This window comes from Dreissena polymorpha, chromosome 8 (assembly GCF_020536995.1).
Source record: "Dreissena polymorpha isolate Duluth1 chromosome 8, UMN_Dpol_1.0, whole genome shotgun sequence".
Taxonomy (NCBI): Eukaryota; Metazoa; Mollusca; class Bivalvia; order Myida; family Dreissenidae; genus Dreissena; species Dreissena polymorpha.
The window spans coordinates 71,167,829-71,190,462 of record NC_068362.1 but is presented as its reverse complement, the minus strand read 5'-3'; the positions used below and the strand labels follow the sequence as shown (position 1 = coordinate 71,190,462).

At 36.1% G+C, this 22,634-nt stretch overlaps 1 protein-coding gene across 2 annotated transcripts in view; it reads right to left on the bottom strand.

The window, feature by feature from the left end:
• Positions 1-246: 246 nt before the first annotated feature.
• Positions 247-22,634, bottom strand: part of LOC127842267 (xaa-Pro aminopeptidase 1-like) — a gene marked incomplete at its 3' end in the record, with an annotated part of 30,145 nt that continues 7,757 nt past the window's right edge. For both annotated transcript variants that reach the window (XM_052371694.1, XM_052371693.1), the window contains 13 exon segments: positions 247-345; positions 799-875; positions 1,476-1,547; positions 3,490-3,594; positions 4,446-4,515; positions 6,245-6,305; positions 10,591-10,662; positions 13,668-13,745; positions 15,038-15,147; positions 15,413-15,544; positions 17,429-17,585; positions 17,806-17,887; positions 20,208-20,303. In XM_052371694.1, the coding sequence (XP_052227654.1) occupies positions 247-345; positions 799-875; positions 1,476-1,547; positions 3,490-3,594; positions 4,446-4,515; positions 6,245-6,305; positions 10,591-10,662; positions 13,668-13,745; positions 15,038-15,147; positions 15,413-15,544; positions 17,429-17,585; positions 17,806-17,887; positions 20,208-20,303 (1,211 nt within the window).

Genomic DNA, 22,634 nt, shown 5'->3' with positions numbered 1-22,634 from the left:
TGTGCAGTCTTCACAGGCTAACCAGGGACGACACTTTCCGCCTTTACTGCACTTATGTATAACAAAGACTTCCTTCAAACAAAAAAAATCAATAAAAGCGGAATTTAGGCAGAAAGTGTCATCCCTGCAGAGTCTACACAGGCTAACCTGGGATGACAATTAACACACATGCATTAAGCCCAGTTTTCCCAAAACGAGGCTCATATTTGCGTGGCAAATATAGCATAGGCCTATATAACTGTGTACCTCCTGCTCAGTCAGAAGGCTGGCATCAATCATCTTCTGTTGGATAGGGACCAGAGTGATGGGCTCGAATGTCAGATACCCCTTCTCTCGGAAGTTATACTGCAATACATGTACGAGAAATATATTGAAGTACATGTACATCTGGGTTCGTTCGCTTGGACTACCAAAGAAACTATAAAGAAATCATTTTCTACTTAAGTTGTAATACATTTACTATAATTATGTAAATGACGCCATGATCTCAAAAGTAAAAATAATACAGAAATAATTCAAATATCCTACTTTTAAGTACCACGCAACGTTTATTCATCCTAGGAATGGAATTGTTGTATTTATGAATGAAATAACAATTGTTCTATCACTAGTTTGAGCAAATGTACTATTTCTGCTACAAATGGAAATCAGACTGTTCTAACATTAGAAATATATAAAAAAATATCCTCAAGTCCCATTAACGTGTCAATTTTTCTACCTTGTCAAACTATTGTTTAAAGACTGGAATACCAGGGTTATACCTGAATATTTATGTATTTGTTATATAATTTACCCTACCTTTGTCTGTTTTTTAACAACGAGCACAAGGTTCTCAATGCGAATCCCGAACTGTCCATCTTCATAGTACCCTGGCTCTGTCCATATGAAAACATAATTATTTGGGGCTCGTTCTGGGAAAAATGGGCTCAATACATATGCGTAAGTGTTGTCTTGGATAAGCCTATGCAGTCTGCACAGGCTAATAAGCGACAAAGTTTTCTGATTTTACTGAATTTTTTATTTAAAGAAAGTCTCTTCTTAGCAAAAATCTAATGTTTGCCGCAAGTATCATCCTTGCACAGGCTCATCTGGGACGACAATTAAGCCCAATTTTCCAAGAATGAGGATTATTTTATATTTGTGTCCATGTAGAACTTGTATGAATTGTAAAGGGACTTAAATATTCTTAAAGGTCTTGTGACATTTATGAGTGAATTGTGTGGGTTAAAATAGACCTTAAAAAGATGTATGCTCCTGAAAGAAAGGACATTTGAAACATACTCTCGAGGACAATGAAACAGATAAAATAAGGTTATTATAGATGTTGGCACTAAACTTAACGCTTCTCAAAACATCATTATGTTACATTTCTCTCAAATGTTCCATAGGTCGCAAAAGTTTAGTCTTTGGTCTTAAACTTAACCAAAGTTTAGTATTAGATCTTTTCCCAGAGCCCAGCTTGTATATATTCTCACCATTAGATAAGATCATGCCCTCTTGTAGTGGGACCTCATGAGGGTTTATTCTCTGGTGAATACCACATGGACCTGAAAGTTTTTCAATTATTTACTATTTAATGTTATTGTTCACATACATTATTAGAACCATTGTAACTCTCATAGATGGGATAATCATAGGGTGATATGTACACTTACCAAATTCAGCACAAACAATAAATAAGTTTCTGCAGAAAATTTACATGTACAGCTAGCTCAATAGTGATATTTTCAGAATTTAAACAAGAGCACCGCCTTGCGGGTGCAGACCGCTCATCTATTTTCTTTTTAAAGGTGAAGGGACTCTCCAATTTAAATCACAAAGGAGGGAGGGGTGAAGTGAAGAGGGTAGTATAGTGTGGGGGTGTGGACATTATTACATTATCTTCCCAAGAAATGCAGAAAAAAAATGCAAAAAAAACAAAAAAATTCAGGGGGGGGGGGGGGGGGGGGAGGTGTATTAAAAATAAAATAATAAAAATAAATATTTGTTTTTTTTTAACCGTTTCAAAAAAAAAAATTGGGGGGTGGGGGTGGGGGTATAGTGTGAGGGTGTGGTGGTCATTTGTGAGATGATCTTAAAAAAAAAAAAAAATCGGTGGGGGGGGGGGGATTCGGGGGGGGGGGGCACGGGGGATGGTTTGGGTGGAGTCTATTGTGGTATGTCAGGTAAGAGTAGTTTGTCAAAGTATCAATCAAATCTAATCATAAATAAAGAAGTTATGGTAATTTTAGCAAAATTAATAAATTTACCTTGAGAGTCAAGGTCATTCAAAGGTCAAGGTAAAATTCAACTTGCCAGGTACAGTAACCTCATGATAGCATGAAAGTATTTGAAGTTTGAAAGCAATAGCCTTGATACTTTAGAAGTAAAGTGGATTGAAACACAAAATTTAACCATATATTCAAAAGTTACTTAGTCAAAAAAGGGCCATAATTCCGTAAAAATGACAACCAGAGTTATGCAACTTGTCCTTTTACTGTACCCTTATGATAGTTTGCGAGTGTTCCAAGTATGAAAGCAATATCTATGATACTTTAGGGGTAAAGTGGACCAAAACACAAAACTTAACCAAACTTTCAATTTTTTAAGTATAAAGGGCCCTTAATTCCGTCCAAATGCCAGTCAGAGTTACATAACTTTGCCTGCACAGTCCCCTTATGATAGTTAATAAGTGTTGCAAGTATGAAAGCAATAGCTTTGATACGGTAGGAATAAAGTGGACCTAAACACAAAACTTAACAAAATTTTCAATTTTCTTAGTATAAAAAGGGCACATAATTCTGTCAAAATGCCAGTCAGAGTTACATAACTTTGCCTGCACAGTCCCCTTATGATAGTTAGTAAGTGTTGCAAGTATGAAAGCAATAGCTTTGATATTTAAGGAATAAAATGGACCTAAACACAAAACTTAACCAAAATTTTCAATTTTCTAAGTATAAAAAGGGCACATAATTCTGTCAAAATGCACGCCAGAGTTATCTAACTTTGCCTGCCCAGTCCCCTCATGATATTAAGTAAGTGTACCAAGTTTGAATGCAATAGCATTGATACTTTCTGAGAAAAGTGGACCTAAACGCAAAACTTAACCGGACGCCAAAGCCAACGCCGACGCCAAGGTGATGACAATAGCTCATAATTTTTTTTCAAAAAATAGATGAGCTAAAAAGAGAAACTGGTCTTCAAACATTAACCATGGTTAATTCAACCAACATTTAAAAACTCAAAATACTGATATTGATTATCATGGCCCTAGCAGAAGTCTCACTGCAACAGCAGAATATTCTCTGAGGTCTAATGGACATGGTGTTCCCCTAGCGACCGGAAGATCCTGTGTTTTGATCCCCACCTTGGAAGCGATGTTTAGATCTCCCCAAAAGGAACAAAATACTGGCTCACCCAGGAATCTGCATTGAGAGTGTTTCAAGACGCGTTGGGCTTTCAATGTTATGAAGCTAAAGTAAATTAAAAAGGTTAAAAAAGTAAAACTACCTTCATGCACATTTAGGAAGGACCCCACACCATGCCCTGTGCCATGTAGGTAGTCCAAACCTGCTTCCCATAAGGCTCGCCTTGCAAATGAGTCCAACCAATGACCTATCAATAGAGTCACGAAGGTTGTATTTGTGTCATTAACAAAAGTTAACACTTTCCCAATGAGAAACAAAGGGAAATGCAACAAGTACTTGTATATGAAACCAGCATAAAAACCAGAACTGCCTGCGTGTGTTTAGGTTTAATGATGTTTGCTGCTACCAGAACTGCCTGTGAGTGTTTAGGTTTTATGATGTTTGCTGCTACCAGAACTGCCTGTGAGTGTTTAGGTTTTATGATGTTTGCTGCTACCAGAACTGCCTGTGAGTGTTTAGGTTTTATGATGTTTGCTCAGAACTGCCTGTGAGTGTTTAGGTTTTATGATGTTTGCTCAGAACTGCCTGTGAGTGTTTAGGTTTTATGATGTTTGCTCAGAACTGCCTGTGAGTGTTTAGGTTTTATGATGTTTGCTCAGAACTGCCTGTGAGTGTTTAGGTTTTATGATGTTTGCTCAGAACTGCCTGTGAGTGTTTAGGTTTAATGATGTTTGCTCAGAACTGCCTGTGAGTGTTTAGGTTTTATGATGTTTGCTCAGAACTGCCTGTGAGTGTTTAGGTTTTATGATGTTTGCTGATCCAGAACTGCCTGTGAGTGTTTAGGTTTTATGATGTTTGCTGCTCAGCAGAATCTTAGGGTTAGACATGAAACTTAAATCTGGTAATAAAGGTCTTAAATTTCATTTGACTTTCTAAGGGAATATAAATGTGTCAAAATGCATATCTAACTGGTTAAGAGTTAAGATTTCATCCTTTTCAAGAAGTCATACCAATAACATGTCGATTGAGTAATTTCCGACATAAAAGGTGTCATGATCATATTTATCTGTTGTTGTTTTTTTTAGATTTCAAGAGTACCTTTAACTCCATTTGGGAAAACAACTGTTGCCAGGCTAATATGACCCTTCACAACTCGTGTGAAGCATTCCTGCATAAGAAGAAGTGATATGAACATATAAGTGTACATTAAGGTTACAATCATACACACACATATTAGTGAATGAAATCAAGAAAGAATTGCCAGTCCAAGAGACAGCTATATTTCCTTTGCTGTGTCGTGGTGACCATGACTTTGAGCCTATGTAACTGAATAAAAATTGTAGCCAAGTGTCATGCAAATAATTCAAAAGGGGACACACAAACATTGACCTTGTATTATCAGTGATGTATCTTAATTTATATTTTACAACCCGTGCCTTTTGGGTTGGGAAAAAATAAAGCAATAAACCAAGAAATTAGGAAAAATGAAACATTATTAATATGATGATGAATAACAGTATTCATTTTGTTTATTAGCACATGTTAAACTGCATTTTTAAATCAAAATTATAAATTGCTATGGAATGATATCTCTGTATAATAAACTCAATAAACCCATTATTCAGTTTATTGAAGTTTTGTTTATTGTGGGAAATTTTGGTCAGTTTTAGGGCAAAATGTAACTTTTTGCATTGGGAAACAGCCTGTAAGAGGCTGTATTTTGGTGAAATCACTTAAAACACTGATAACCTTGACCTTGATCAGGTTTGACCTCCACACGCTTTCTGCATATCCTCTCAATGACCTCAACTATAGGTATATGAGATATTAAAAGGACGCTTAACAAAAGGCTTTAACTTATGACCTTGAAGTACAACCTTGACCTTGAACCAGCATGACTGACTAATGCCTTCCAAATACTGTTCAAATGCCCTTAAAGGGTCCTTTTCACTTTTGGTAAATTGACAAAATTAAAAAAAAATGTTTCAGATTCGAAAATGTTCGTTGTAAATATAATATTTGTGCGGAAACAGTAATACAACATTTACCATGCTCTAAAATATCCATTATATGCATCTTTTGACAATTTTAAGACCTGAAAATTATCAAGCGTTGCAATACCAAACGATTGAATAATTTGGAGAGTTTGGTTGTTGTCGTTATATTTTGTGATACTAAGAGGATTGCTTATATAAAGTTTAAAATACATCACTCATTGTATAAGCACGGATGGCCAAGTGATCTAAGCAATAGACTTTTACTCCAGGGGTCAGTGGTTCCAGCCAAGTTGAGGGTTACTTTTTTAATTATTTTAATTTCATTCTTGTTTTTGCTAAAGCTTTTAGATCCAATGTTTACATTTATCAATATAAAGTAATAAAGTATAAAGTTAATGACAAACTTCAATACATATAAAGCATTTAATGACAAACTTCAATACATGCCAAAATCTGTGAAAAGGCCCTTTTAACAAATGAGGCAAGTTTCATGGAAATCTCTCAAAATGGTTGGGATAATTGGTGTGGGCATGAAAATGGGGGTTAAAATTTGACCTTGAAGTATAAGGTCGTGGTTGACTCATGCCTTCTGCAGATTGTCTCAATGATCATAACATTTTAGCCACATTTCATGACAACATGAGATGAGACACATTATTAAGATTAACAAAATATTTGGCACTCTTAGCCAAAGTTCTAGAAGTGATTGAAAAATAAAAATAAATTCTAATACAACATTATTTTTGTAGACAAATATATATTGGTGGAAATGGTTTGGGAATCAACCAGTATTTTCTCACGAGAGCATCTTTAATGTTTTTTGCATTGCCATTCCAGAGAAAACTGCACTTTTTACAATTGAAACTTAAGGCTTATACCATAATATTTCTTATTCAATACCTTTTCATAGTCCGATGGTGTTCCAAAGTGCATTGTCCTTGTAACATCTGTAGTTCCATCTCTGGAAACGGATACAAAAAATAAAAAATATTATGTTATCTGTTCAAATTTCAGAACCCTTGTTTTATCAAAGATCTTATGATAATTTTAAGTTACATTGGTTCCATTACAAGCCATCTAGGTAAATATGCCGTTTAACTCCTTTTTTAAACCAGTAAATGTATTGCCTGAAATTTTTAATTTGTTGAAACACCAAGAACTGCAACTCTTTTAAACCTTGAACCAGCATATAATACTTTATCACATGCCATACCCTGTTTCCCATGTAATATAACCATTACATATACAGTAGACTCTTTGTAAACCGGACGGTCTGGGGACCGGCCTGATCGTCCGGTTTTCAGAGAGTTCTGGTTTACCAAGAGTAGGCATATTGCCGAAATATACATTGTATGCATTGTGTACAAAATCATATAAGAATACAACAAACCATATACATTTACATGTACCATGTGATAACTGTACTCATCATGTAATGTTTATGTTTAAAGTATTCTTCAAAAATGTTTTTTTATTCGATTAAAAGCAAAAAACATTCCATACCGACTTGTTTTAATTAATCCCAACGTGAGCATGGTGCTTTATACATGTACGTACATGTACATGCGTACGTGACATTTGTCATATAGGCGAGTGAGTCGTGTTCGAGTTCGCTTTAAATAGCTCTGAATTAATTAAGTTTTATTTGTAACAAATAGGAAGCGCCAAACGTCATAGACAATTTTGACGAATAACGACACAAATACGATTGTTGTGGACACACAATTTATTATTTAAGACATAACACATTTCACAAAACATACACACAAACAGCGTCATATTATCAAGACATTTATAATCTCAGCAAGTTTTGTCAAAATCTACACATGCACGAAGTTCACGATTTCTGGAAAAAGTCCGAGATCAATCACTGCTTCAGTGCACATTTCTGCTTCACGATCTTAATCTCTGAACTGTTGATGAGGGTGTCTGAAGTTGCCAGGAAGTCGCCATCCGTCTCATGTCCGTTCCACTGCAGACGGAGAGAAAAGTCGCGGATCTCTTTAAGAGTCACTGGAGGCACTTCCGGCGTTTCCTCTTGAGTCTGATCCACATGATCGTTAGCGTCAGCGGGATTGGCGGCATCGGCAGCATCAGCAGCGTCCTCTCTATAGCAGTTGACGATGTCTGCTTCCCACTCAGAGTCATGAGTCTCGACGTCTGTGTCAAGTGATGTGAGCTCATTCAACTGGAACCGGAAATGCAGAACGAGGTCCGCGAGAGGGATATTGTTGTCAGGGTACTCGTCGTCACTGGTCTCCGTGGTCTCCACTGTGAATCCGCAGGCTCTGGAACATTTCTGGATTGTTGAAGCTTGTGTTGCCTGCCATGCCCTAACTGTCCACTTTTGACGCCTCTGGCATCTTGAGTATTTGGACCGTCCGGTGTACTCAGGGCATCTGGAGTATTTGGACCGTCCGGTGTACTCAATGTATTTTACCTTGAAAATGACGAAATTCAAGGAGATAACCGATCGGTTTCCTGTTTTAAGAGAGATCAGTTTATTCAACATTTTTTAACAAAGAAATAGAAGGGGAAAATACGGGACTGGCCCGACCGTTCGGAATAGGGAGATTTCCGGAATTCAGAGAGTCCGGTATTGGCACAGTCTACTGTATTTTTATCTTACACATGTGAAATATACCTTTTAAGCGTTTTCATTGGCTTAGTTTTCGTTTATTGACCAATCGCATTTTGTTATTTTGCTGAAATGACATTGCAACTTCAAATGACGTCACGAAATGTAAACAACTTTCGGGATTTATCATTATGTTTGCGTAAATATTTATTAAATTTGCTTATTTAAAAGCATGTGATAAAAAAGATCTGGCACTCGGTGTTATATCATACCATATTTTATTAAACTCGTCCAGGAAATTTGTTAGTAAGCTCGCCAAAGGCTCCCTTACTAACAACATTCCTGAACTCGTTTAATAAAATATGGTATGATATGACAGCTCGTGCCAGATCCTATATATAGTTAATGCTGATATTTCAATTTATACCATGCAATCTAAATTTTCAGACACATCAATTTTTAGCCAAAAAAAATAATACTCAAAATTTTCGTCCATAATTGAAGACTCTCCATTTTTGGACAGTATATTTTACAGCACTATTTTACCAGATTTCTGCCTTGTTTTCACCTTTCTGGTGACCTTCTTGATCATGGGTGTTTACAACATGATTAAGGTCATAAAACCTGTCAGATGAATGCCTCAGGGCAATGGACCTTTACATTTGCGTTATAGGATAAACAAGACTATTGCCAAGCAATATATGTCCCCTACCGGCTCCACCATTGTCAGATTTTTTTTTATTTGTTTATATATTTGTTGCCATAGCAACCAGAATTTTTGACGTAGGAACAAAATGAAATGACATGCATAATGTCCTTATTGCCATCTATCCATGTTTCAAGTTTCATGAAAAAATATGAAGAACTTTTAAAGTTATCGCAGGATCCAGAAAAGTGTGACAGACTGACTGTCTGATGGACTGACAGACAGACTGACAGACACACAGAGCGCAAACCATAAGTCCCCTCCGGTGTAACCTGTAGGGGACAATTATCATGTATACCAATTTGCGTTATAGGATAAATTACCATGTATACCAGTAATAAACAATGGTTTCACCCAGCATTTCAAATGATATGGTATTAAGGAAGCAATATGTTTAATGTTTTACTTTTATTATACCATTTCAGGTAAAAGATTGCAAAGATGTAAGAGTACAACAAAATAAAATTATTGCACTTTGATTTATTATCCCCAAGCTTTTAAAAGCGTGGGGATATTGTATTGATCTCCGCTTTCTGTCTGGCCGTCCTGGACACTATCTCCTCCTACACTATTAGCACTAAAACCTTGAAACTTACACACATGGTAGCTATGAGCATATGTGCGACGGTGAACTATTTGGAATTTTGATCTGACCCCTGGGTCAAAAGTTATCGGTAAATAAACTGGTAAAATGGGTAAAAAACCCCACATTTTACTAACAACATGCCACGCACATGATACTAACTTAAGGGTCAGATCAAAATTCCAAATAGTGCACCATTGCACATATGCTTATAGCTACCATGTGTGTAAGTTTCAAGGTTCTAGTGCTTATAGTGTAGGAAGAGATAGTGTCCGACCACGCCCACCCAACATTTTGTTTTAACATAACTTCTTAATTTATTCGCCAATAGACTTAATACTAAACATATCTTATGACAACACGGTCTATCTCGACCATCAATGTCCACATTACTCACCCCAGGGCCATGATAGAGGTAAAAGCAGCTTAGTTCCCATCCTCTTCGAAGGTCCACAGGTATTACTTCTCCGTACCCCCAATTTTTTTTTAAACCCAAATTTTTTCGTACCCAATTTTTTTTTGAACCCATTTTTTTTCGTAACCAAATTTTTGTTCCTAAATTTTTTCGTACCCTCCTTTTTTTTCGTACCCCATTTTTTTGTCGTACTCCCTTTTTTTTGTACCCAAATTTGTTTGTGTACCCCCAAATTTGTTTTCATACCCAAAATGTACTTTTAACATAACTTCTTCTTTAATTCACCGATTGACTTCAAATTAATACTGAACATCTCTTATGACAATACAGTCTATCTCGACCATCCACATAACCCAACCTGGGGCCCCACCAACATAGACTTTGCCCACCCAAAATTGCTTTTTAACATAACATCTATGCAACATGGGGATAGGCGTCAGCCTCCGCCGTGCCACTTCTAGTTGTTTTTATAACAATAAAATAATTGACAAACAAACATAACATACCTGTCTCTAAATTTTCAGACACTTGTATTGTTTATTTTTTTTTTAAATCTAAACTTTCGAAAAACAAACAAAAATTAATTTTTTTTTTAGGTGTCAGAAAAACTTGGAATAAATACAGCAATCAAAATGATCAATTTCAAATGAATCTAACAACACCCAGTAAAGTTACACAGAACACATTGAAAACACGTAATTCAATCATGATTCTCGGCAGAAAAAAATCATTCCTAACCATTTTAATTTTTTCAATGTGGAGTACTAACAATATATTTCAATTACATTATTTGTATATTTGAAATGTTTTTAAATTACGTCATATAAAACATGGCATCAAACTGATTGATAGAGGGTTTCCATATGACGCATTCTTGCCAGCAACTGTGCACAATATTTACTTGATGAGGTGAATAAGATACATAACTGCTACAAAAAAGAAGAAAGGGAAAACAGATATTTACTTGTACTGGGCTCCCGAATCACACAAATACACTTCGTCTGTGGATAGCACCTTGTCTGTCTCTGGTGTTGGGCTATATTGCAATAAAAACAAGAGATTGCCAAGCAATTTTGTCCCCTACCGGTGAAACTCCACCATAGTATTTTTTAATTTGATTTGTTGCCATAGCAACCAGAATTCTTGACGTAGGAACAAAATGAAATGGCGTGCATAATCTGCCTATTGCCATCTATCCATGTTTCAAGTTTCATGAAAAAATATGAAGAACTTTTAAAGTTATCGCAGGATCCAGAAAAGTGTGACGGACAGACTGACACACCAAAGACTTATCAATAAACATATTGGTCTTTGGACAGACTGACAGACAGACAGCGCAAACCATAGGTCCCCCCCCCCCCGGTTTCACCGGTAGGGGACAATAAAACAATGACTGCCAGAAACATCACAGACTAGGTTTCTATTTAAATTATCATTCATATACTGTTAAAATAAATTGTAATATTTATAAAACATGAAATTTATAGGCCACAAATCCACACTTACTTATTTATAAATAGTTTTAATTTCTTCTTTATCAACATCTTTTTATCTTTCTCTTTTTTTTTTTTTTGTTGGGGGGGGGGGGTTGGATATGTACATATTTTTTAGAAAAAAAACAACTTATCAACAAAAATGTATATAGTTCTCACCTTTCACCTTTTTTAAAACTGCTTCTGCACTCTTAATATCTTCCTGAGACTTAGATGGACTTAAAACATTGAAACCCACACACTTTTAAAATTTAAAACTGATTGATCCGAAATAACATATGTAATGTATAGACACATAATAATACAAGTATGTTGTACTACCAACATTTTTCATGGGTTATTTTGCTCCCCAGTACACCATCACTTACAACTGCCCTACTAGAATCAAAGATAAGGGGCAAATGGCTTTAGAAATAATTTGAATACTAATCCCAACACAAGTTATGTGGTCTGGCCAGGGATAAAACCCGCAATCCCTGGATTTGAAGCCTAGGGCTTTACCAATTGAGCTAGCCAATCCACTCTAAATCTCATGCCGGACCAATACACAAAATATGACATGGGCTTGCTCTGAGAAAATGGGGTTTAATGCGTGTTTGTAAAGTGTCATCCTTAATTAGCTTGAGCAGTCGGCCTAGACTCAATTTTAGTTTAGAATATATATCATTTAAACAACAAGTGCTGTCAGAAGACAGCGCGCTCGACTATTCGAGTGCTTGACAGTATAACGTAAGCCATCACGGGCAAATTGTTCATATTCAATAAGGTCAAGGTAATATACCGGTAGTCATATTCTATGTGGAAGAGGGCCATTATTGAAACATATTGATCGGTTATGTTTTAAAGAAGTTGTACTTTATAGACGATATTGAGTTCAGGTATATTTTCCACAATTTATTGAACATTTGTAAAGACATAAAGCAAACTAATAAGATTTTATTTCAAGTTTGATAGCAATAGCTTGGGTGGGACGGTCCTTCAAAAATAAAATAAATAAATATTTGTGTATTGTTACCATGTTTAAAAAAAAAATCTTTTTGGGTGAGGGGGTGGGGGGTGGGTGGAGAGGGGGGTTTAATGTGGGTGTGTGATAATTTATTAGATGATCTTTCAAAAATAACAACACAAAAGAAAAAAAAAATTTGGGTGGGGGGGGGGATTCTGGGGTGGGGCGTGGGGGGTTGTTTGGGTGGAGTCCATTGTGGTATGTCAGGTAAGTGTTGTTTTTTCAAAGTATGTATCAAATCTGATCATTAATAAAGAAGTTAATGCAATTTAAGCAAAATTTATTAATTTGACCATGAGATTCAAGGTCATTCAAAGGTCAAGGTCAAATTCAACTTACCAGGTACAGTTCCCTCATGATAGTAAGAAAGTATTTGAAGTTTGAAAGCAATAGCCTTGATACTTTAGAAGTAAAGTGGAGCTAAACACAAAATTTAACAAAATATTTAAAGTTGCTAAGACAAAAATAGGCCATAATTCCGTTAAAAAGCCAACCAGAGTTATGCAACTTGCCCTGTACAGTCCCCTTATGATAGTGAGTTTTCCAAGTCTAAAAGCAAAAGCTATGATACTTTAGGAGTAAAACAGACCAAAACACAAAACTTAACCAAATGTTCAATTATCTAAGTATAAAAGGGGCCATAATAATGTCTAAATGCCAGTCAGAGTTACATAACTTTGCCTGCACAGTCCCCTTATGATAGTTAATAAGTGTTGCAAGTATGAAAGCAATAGCTTTGATACTTTAGGAATAAAGTGAACCTAAACATAAAACTTAAACAAATTTTCAATTTTCTAAGTATAAAAAGGGCACAGAATTCTTACAAAATACTTGATACAGTTGTCTGCTCATGTTTATAGATTGGTGTCATGTTGGTAAAGAAGTATGAAACATATATGAAAGCAATATGTCAAAGGACATACAAAATATTTGTGGTGGTACCCAAACTTTAACATAGATTTATCAATAATATGCATATAATAAGTGAAACAAGCGATGTGTTTGTGAAACATTATGTCCCCATATATTTGACATTTGACCTTGAAGGATGACCTTGACCTTGACTTTTCACCACTCAAAATGTGCAGCTCCATGAGATACACATGCATGCCAAATATGAAGTTGCTATCTTCAATATTGCACAAGTTATGGCAAATGTTAAAGTTGGAGCAAACAAACACACAAACCAAACTATAGTTAAAAGGGCCATAATTCTTACAAAATGCTTGATACAGTTGTCTGCTCTTGTTTATAGATTGGGGTCATGTTGGTAAAGAAGTATGCAAAATATAAAAGCAATATGTCAAGGGACATAGGAAATATTTGAGGTGGTACGCAAACTTTAACATTCCAACGCTAACGGTAACGGGTAACGGCAACGCCGACGTGAGTAGGATAGCTCCACTATATATATATAGTCGAGCTAAAAATGCAACGAAAGCGGAAAGCTTGCTTCCCTAGACTATGCGGAATTATGCACATGCATAAAGCCTCGTTTTCCCACAGCGCTGATCAAATGTTCCACACAAATCACTGACTTACTGATAATGAATGACGGCACCATCCGGCCCTGTACTGGAGATAGTCCCAAAACTCAGACTTACATAGTCTTCTTGGCCCCTGCAATGTTTGTTAAGATGAAGGCTCTATAAATAGTACTTCACATATTTCAGATAAAATAGTATCAAAGGTTATACAAATAGTGAGACTGCCCTTTTTAAAGATATGATAATGGGTTAACCACATGCACTTCATTACATAAATATGCAACATAATTATTAGCAAAACTGCACTTTGCATACTTTGCAAATTAAACATGTGTTGGAGATTAGCAGCAAAACAGCTCTTTCCTAACTTCTGACGGTCATAATTTGTGAGAAGAAGTTGTTATGACTTAAACAACTCTTTTTAGATGAAAATCTCGAAGTAATTAAGAGTAATAAAAGGATATAATAATCATTTGTGATATGGATTGAAACTACACATTTTTAACTTCACACAAAAATTATTCAAAATTGACCAGGCACAAATAATGGCATCCAGATTTTAAATTATTTTACTTTACTTTAAATCAAATAACAAATTATTCAAATGTTTTATTAGCACAAATATAATTTATGTTTTTCAAATTCAATTTAAATTGGAGCTAAATTTCCCAGTTAAGGGGATAAGGTCATATTCCCAAAATGATGAAAATTATCTCGTAAGTAACTGTAAATAGGTTTGAACTCCTTCCGGCTCAGAAGCAGAGTGAAAATAGCCACATGAAACCAGCATGAACCCAGAACAGCCTGCCAGCATGAACCCAAAACAGCCTGCCAGCATGAACCCAGAACAGCCTGCCAGCATGAACCCAGAACAGCCTGCCAGCATGAACCCAAAACAGCCTGCCAGCATGAACCCAGAACAGCCTGCCAGCATGAACCCAGAACAGCCTGCCAGCATGAACCCAGAACAGCCTGCCAGCATGAACCCAGAACAGCCTGCCAGCATGAACCCAGAACAGCCTGCCAGCATGAACCCAGAACAGCCTGCCAGCATGAACCCAGAACAGCCTGCCAGCATGAACCCAGAACAGCCTGCCAGCATGGACCCAGAACAGCCTGCCAGTTCTGGCATTGTGTTCAAGTACTATGCTGTTTGCTGCTTATCAGTATCTTAGGATTGAAAATGAAGCCTTTGAAACTTGAATATAGTAAGGAAAGTCTTTGATTGATTTTGCAGCAGACACCTTACTGTACCTAAGTTTAAAACTTTAATAGAACCCACCATTTAATATTCTTTTTTTATTCAGCTGACACCTAACTGTATCTTAGTTTTAAACTAAAATAGAGTCCTACTTTTCATATTCATCAACTTCTTTGTAGCTGACACCTAACTGTACCTTAGTTTTAAACTAAAATAGAGCCCACCGTTTAATATTCTCCAACTTCTCTGCAGCGGACACCTCTGTCACAGTGCCAGTATGGACCTGCTGCTCCAGCCAACAGAAGAACTCACACAGGGTCACAGCGTCCTTCACCTGCACCAGAGGTTAAGTATCTCTATTAATTGACACACGTCTGCACTGACTTGTATTCACTATATTTTTTATATAACAGTAAAAAAGACAGATAATGACAACAAATTCACAAATTACTAGTCATAACAAAAAAACTATAACACAAATGGCTACTGGACTTTTTTTTCAAAAGAACTACATCTGTATATGACCAGGTAAAGAAAGAATGATCTCTTTATTAGTTGCTTATGAGACTTTATCACCACGGTGATAAAGTGCATCTTACATGTGCTCGCCTCATGCCCTCTATCTCGTGTGAGTTTTTCACGGCCTTCATCAAAGCTATAGGAGAGGCAGCCAGCAGAAGACGCTTCTTTGATACAGAACTCACCAGACCTTGACTGGATTTGTCGCTTATCTGAAGTATAAGAAAGCCTTGTTCTGGAAAAATGGGGCTTAATTCATGTGTGTAAAGTGTGTTCCCAGTTCAGCTTGTTCAGTCCACACAGGATAATCAGGGAGGAAACTTGTCATTACCCAAGATCCACCAAATTGTAAACCTTGAACAACCAAAGTTGTTAACCTGATCCATCAAGTTGTTAACCTAGATCCACTCAGTTGTTAACCCACATTCACCCAGTTGTTAACCTAGATCCACCAAGTTGTTAACCTAGATCCATCCACCCAGTTGTTAATCTACATCCATTCAGTTGTTAACCCACATTCACCCGGTTGTTAACCCGCATTCACCCAGTTGTTAACTTAGATCCACCCAGTTGTTAACCCACATTCACCCAGTTGCTAACCTAGAACCACCCAGTTGTAAACATAGATCCACCCAGTTGTTAACCTAGATCCACCCAGTTGTTAACCTAGATCCACCCAGTTGTTAACCTAGATCCACCCAGTTGTTAACCTAAATCCACCCAGTTATTAACCTAGATTCACCCAGTTGTTAACCTACATCCACCCAGTTGTTAACCTAGATCCACCCAGTTGTAAACATAGATCCACCCACTTGTTAACCTAGATCCACCCAGTTGTTTATCTACATCCACCCAGATGTTAACCAACATTCACCTAGTTGTTAACCCGCATTCACCCAGTTGTTAACTTAGATCCACCCAGTTGCTAGCCCACATTCACCCAGTTGATTACCTAGATCCACCCAGTTGTAAACATAGATCCACCCAGTTGATAACCTAGATCCACCCAGTTGTTAACCTAGATCCACCCAGTTGTTAATCTAGATCCATCCAGTTGTTAACCTAGATCCACCTAGTTGTTAACCTAGATCAACCCAGTTGTTAACCTAGATCCACCCAGTTGTTAACCTAGATCCACCCAGTTGGAAAAATAAATCCACCCAGTTGTTAACCTAGATCCATCCAGTTGTTAACCTAGATCCACCAAGTTGTTAACCTAGGTCCACCCAGTTGTAAACATTGATCCACCCAGTTGTTAACCCACATTCACCCAGTTGTTATCTTAGATCCACCCAGTTGTTGACCTAGACACACCCACCAGTTGTTAACCTAGATTCACCCAGTTGTTATTTTGCAAAAATCTGTTGCCGCCAAAATTTCTTTATTTATGATCATCAACACATTAAGGCCATTCCACTGTGAAAGCACGATCCAGCAAAAAAGGAGTAACAAAAAAAGTTTGGGACATACAAACTTTGCAATAGCCTACATAAAGAAGAGGAACTTTAAGCCCTAGTTTGCTCACCTGAGATATATAGAAACTAAACTTGTATGTGCAGATTTTGTGATGTTTGTGTAATAACTGTGATTTTTATCTGTTTTTTTCTCTTTATGACACAGGTTAGAAATGGTATCCGAAAAACACGTTATAGAACAAATTAAAGTTTTAATTCTAAACATTTAAAAAAAAAGGATAACCGGGAAGATATGACATAAAATGTGACTTCTTGAGCATAAATAAATGTGCTGATCATGTTCATGATGCAAGGACGGACAAAATGCGATCACAAAAGCTCACCATGAGCACATTGGGTTTCAGTGAGCGAATAAAATATATGCTAAATTCTTCACTCATGCAAGTGCTGTTGGAAAAATGCCAAGAAAACATAGCTTTACAAGGCAGGATAACATTTGGTCTAAATGAAAAATAAATATTTAAAAGTTAAAACATTCTGAAAATAGTTAAAACCTTAAGGCATTTTTAAGATAATGTGAGTCACTTAAGTATAAAATGTATAGCGACCTACTGACAGTAATAATAGCTGTGTTACTTTCTATTGTAAACAATAATACTGTCAATAACTTTGCAAACTTACCCATATTTTGCCAGAGACGCTACTTGACAGATCAGCCACAAAAGTTTTGACATCATCGTAAGGGGCAACAGTAACACTAACACCTGACGGAGACTGCCTTCCCAATGACAGATGTGTCTGTACTTTCTTATCAACACGATCCGGATCCATGAATAAACTGAAAGCATGTATTGAAAAGTAACTAACAGGCTGTTCTGGTTTTATGCTGTTTGCTGCTCATCAGTATTTTAGGATTGAAATGAAGCCTTGAAAACTTAACTCTATCAAGAAAGATTGTTAATCTAATTTGATTTCCTATGGGACAACATACAGGTCACAATGCGAATCTGAATGGTAAAGGTTTAAACAATATCAAAATGATGCATGTAGATTTTTACTTGACCGTTTCCGTGGTAACAACAGCATAGGCAAAGAAGACAGGGTTGTATTCGATGTCAGAGCCTCGCATATTAAACAAGTCTGAAATGACATTAAAAAACAGATTAAACAAGAGATTGCCAAGCAATATCATGAATATGGTCCCCTACCGGTGAAATTCCACCATTTTCAGATATTTTTTGTTGTTGCCATAGCAATTAGAATTCTTGACGTAGGAACATAATTAAATGACGTGCATAATGTCCATAGTGCCATCTGTCCATGTTTCAAGTTTCATGAAAGAAAATGAAGAACTTTAAGAGTTATTGCAGGATCCAGAAAAGTGTCACAGACTGACTGACAGACTCACGGACACACAGAGCGCAAACCATAAGTACCATGTGTCAATAAGACACAGAGGTCCACACATTCCACTTTTATTTTCAAATGTGACATTGGACCACAAAGTCTAACCTTGACCCTTCACGTGTAAGAAGGGTGTAAAACATAACAACTATTGTATGATGTTTTACAACTGTGCTTGGCTATTTTAAAATCCATTTATAAGTTATTCCAGAGGAAGGAATCTTCAAATTTTACCACTAAGTTTGACCTTGAGGACCTAGACCTTTTTGAAAGAGAGACTGGTGTTTCACACCATACATTGTCTTATAAAGGTCTGCAGTAGTACCAAGTTTTTTTTTTAATCTATCAATATATCGTCGCTGTCGTTCTCAAACCTCATAGCTCCAAAATTTGCAATGTTTTTTTTCGTCTTTTCCAAATATATGAAGTCTGGCGCGTGTTTAGGGCTATATCTCGTACTCTACACCAATCAGAGCCCTGGAAAAAGCCACTTGACGAAATGTTGTAGCTTGATTGTTGGCTTTTTTGTCGGGCGAAAAGTCGTAGCGATTGTAGAAAAACATGAAATTGTGTAGTCGTGAATAAACATTAAAAAAAGTGTGTTTCATGGAATTTAAGGATATCCTGTTAATAAGTAGTTAAACAATGTTCATTCTTATCCTACATTATGGAAATAACTATTATGTTGCAATTAAAAGATAATACTTATGAGAAATAAAAAGCTTTTTTTTTGTAAACAGTACTCAAATTTTTTTAAGCTATAACTGTTATTGGATGGAATTTTTTATTAATTATTATACATTATGCGTACTCTATTCAATCATTTACTTAGAAAGCTATGTTTTTCTTTAAAATGATTTAATAACAATAAAATCATGCATGTTTCAAAGTTACGTCCTTCCATCCTGACAAATTGCTTTTATTGCTAAGTCATTTCACCTATAGGAATGTCATTTCGTTTTGACAAATTTAACAACATTTTAATATTTGCAGCTACGAGGTTTGCTACCAGGACGAATTGTCGTACCTCATAAAAATGACAAAACTGTGGTGACGAAATATCGTAGCTACCATTTGTGTATATCAGTATGACTTATCAGTATGACTTACGCGTCTACGGCTTATACCGTATTTTGCAGCTTTATTTGCTGGGTATTTTTACAGAATTTCAATGTCTAAAACATCGTTATAAAAAAATGTGACAGTTTTTTCTCTCCTGAAAAGTTGACATTTTGTAGCTACGAGATTTGAGAACGACAGCGACGATATGGCAAAATTATACCTGAGACTAAATATTCACGCTATTGTAAGCTATTATACATTTGACCAATAAGTGTGACCTTGATATTAAAGGCAAGCAGGCAGTTACTACATGAAACCAAGAGGGAAGCTGTATCAAAGCCTCTATACATGTGTATTTGATTTATGAAAATGTTACCAAAATTGAACAAGGGCTGTTTGTAAAACATGCATATGGGCTGTCAGTTGTAGTGGCAGCAATTGTGTGAATATGTTTTTTGTCACTGTGACCTTGACCTTTGACCTAGTGACCTGAAAATCAAAAGGGGTCATCTGCCAGTCATGATGAATGTACCTATGAAGTTTCATGATCCTAGGCCTACTTATTCTTGAGTTATCATCAGGAAACCATTTTACTGTTTTGAGTCACTGTGACCTTGACCTTTGACCTAGTGAGCTGAAAATTTATAGGGGTTATCTGCCAGTCATGATCAATGTTCCTATAAAGTTTCATGCTCCTAGGCGTAAGCATTCTTGAGTTATCATCTGGAAACCATTTTACTGTTTCGAATCACTGTGACCTTGACCTTTGACCTAGTGACCTGAAAATCAACAGAGGTCATCTGCCAGTCATGATCAATGTACCTATGAAGTTTCATGATCCTAGGCCTAAGCGTTCTTGAGTTATCATCCGGAAACCATCTGGTGGACTGACGGACCAACATGCGCAAAACAATATACCCCCTCTTCTTGGAAGGGGGGCATAATTATAAAGCAACATATCCAAACCCAGCACAATATTAATGACCTATCTTACATGCAATTTCATCCAAGGCAGTAATCACCAGAGCGTCAGCTTTCTTCTCCGCCATTTTTTCTCTGACTTCTGACACTTTGTCCTGCCAGCTCTGGCCTGTATTTCAACAAAGAGAAGATTAAGTGTAAAACAGTTGTTTCTGCCTAGCCTAACTCTTTGAGATACAGCAGTTATACACCCAACTCTTGAAACATACAATTTGAGGCAGAAAAACTTGGACACAAATAGATCTAGATTAAATTTTCCCCAACCATCTTCTATTATTTCCAATGTTTTTTCTTAAAGCACAATTTATATGGGATTCGCATTTCTTTACCAAACATATGCATAAGCTGTTGATATAAAAAAAAGAGGTTTTTATAATTATGTTATGTTTATGTAAACATAATGCACAAATTTGAATAAGAATTTTTATTTGAGATCTTTTTTTAAATTCCATATACAAGCACTCAAAACTGTACAACTCATGCTTGAAATACTTGAAATACTTTACCATCAAATTTGGTTGAAAACCAAGTTATAAAATTGTAATTTTCAGCAAGAATATCAATTTTGAATACAATGTACTATGAATACTAATTGTGATCCAAAATCAAAGTAAAAGTATTCAAGCTTTAAAGCACCATCAACAAGATTGTTGAAGGGTGCTGAAGTGATGAACCCAGATGCAAAGTAAAAATGGCTTTTGCAACCAGCATAAAACCAGAACAGCCTGCGAGTAACTCACAGTCTGTTCAGGTTTTATGCTGTTTGCTGCTCATCAGTATCTAAGGGTTCAAAATGATGCCTTTAAAACTTGAATCTAGTAAGAAAGGTATTCATTGAAATTTAACTTTCTATGGGACTAAAAATACATTAAAGCCGGCCGAGTTGTTGTTGGTATATTTTCCCATTTTTGTTATGTGTCGAAAAAAAAGTGAGTATGAGTCAAAATGTGATGGTATTTATGTCAGATGTGCAAAAAATTAGTCAAGAAATGCCCAAATTCAGTACAAAGATAGGGCTTTTCAATTTCTGTATTTCTGTTCATGGACAGAAATGATCTAAATTTAAACACACGCGGGTCACATGTAAAACCACGTGACCATTGCATCACTGTTTAAAATGCCATTTGCATGAATGATGAATAATCATGTCATTACCAGTTTAAATATATGCTGTCTTACACATGCACATTTCGTTTAAATCATGTTCACATTATGTTGTTTTATAGTGCCAATTTAATTCGTAATACACTCCGTCTGCTTTATGTCTACATTTTCAATACTCGTATAACCCACCCCATGTTAACTTTACTATCGAACGATTGTTTTCACGTAGTTTAAATTTCAGCTTTAAATCTCTACCGATACACTTTTTATCGTCTGCTATGATTTATTTTTACCTTGTCAATATAAAATGCCCGTTAACGTTTATTTCATGGGCGCAGCCATCTTTATTTGTACATGTAATTGACTTGATTATTTTAAGCTTGTGTATAGTGTGTCGTGTATGTACAGTTGTAATGTATTTTTTACACACGCAGCCATGTTTGTTTCGTATTTATATTGTTTATGTTATAAGGGTAGATAACTTGCTAGTGTACAGTATAAAAACTTAAAATATGTCTTTAAACGTACAAAGTATTAACATTAATGGATTTAGATCCAAACACAAACAAACTGTATTATTTAGTAGTTCATCTTTGTTTCTAAATGCGCGAAAGAAGACATCACATGAAGTTGGGGCTCACCTGACCCAAAGCGTGCATACGTCACAGATTAATAATAGTCTTGAGGAGTCCGTTATGAACATGATTAGGTTTCGTATTTTTTATGCTTTTGTCATTTTTGGCACAATTTTTGCGAAAATCAGTATGGAAGAGTTAAGCTTTAGAATGTATCTGACGAATATTGATTTATTCTGGTCAGTTGAGATAACCGAATTGTTGTTAGAAATATCAACTCGGCTGCTACTCTATAGTCTGAGTAGCTTAGATTATCAGATTTATAATGAAAGGCTTATATTATTTTTGCACTCAAACCAATTATATAACTACCCGTATACACACATGCTAAGCTAAATTGCTTATTTTCATTAAGGGTGCTGAAATTGTTTGAAAATGACTATTTTTAATAACCGCATTAACCAGTCACCATATAATAAATACTGCCCGCTTAGTAATCTAAGATAAAAGGCTCATTATTTCGAAACACTTTGTTTGTTAGCCCTTTCCCTCTAAAAAGCAAAGTGAAAATGGCTATACGCAACCAGTAGCAAACCAGAACAGCCAGAACGAGTAACTCGCAGTTTGTTCAGGTTTCAAGCTGTTTGCTTCTCATCTAAGGGTTAAATGAACCCTTTTAAACTTGAATCTATTAAAAATAGTTTTATTTCATTTTTAAGGCCGTTCAAATGGGCTAGAATGTGTTTTTGAGCAGTTTAAAG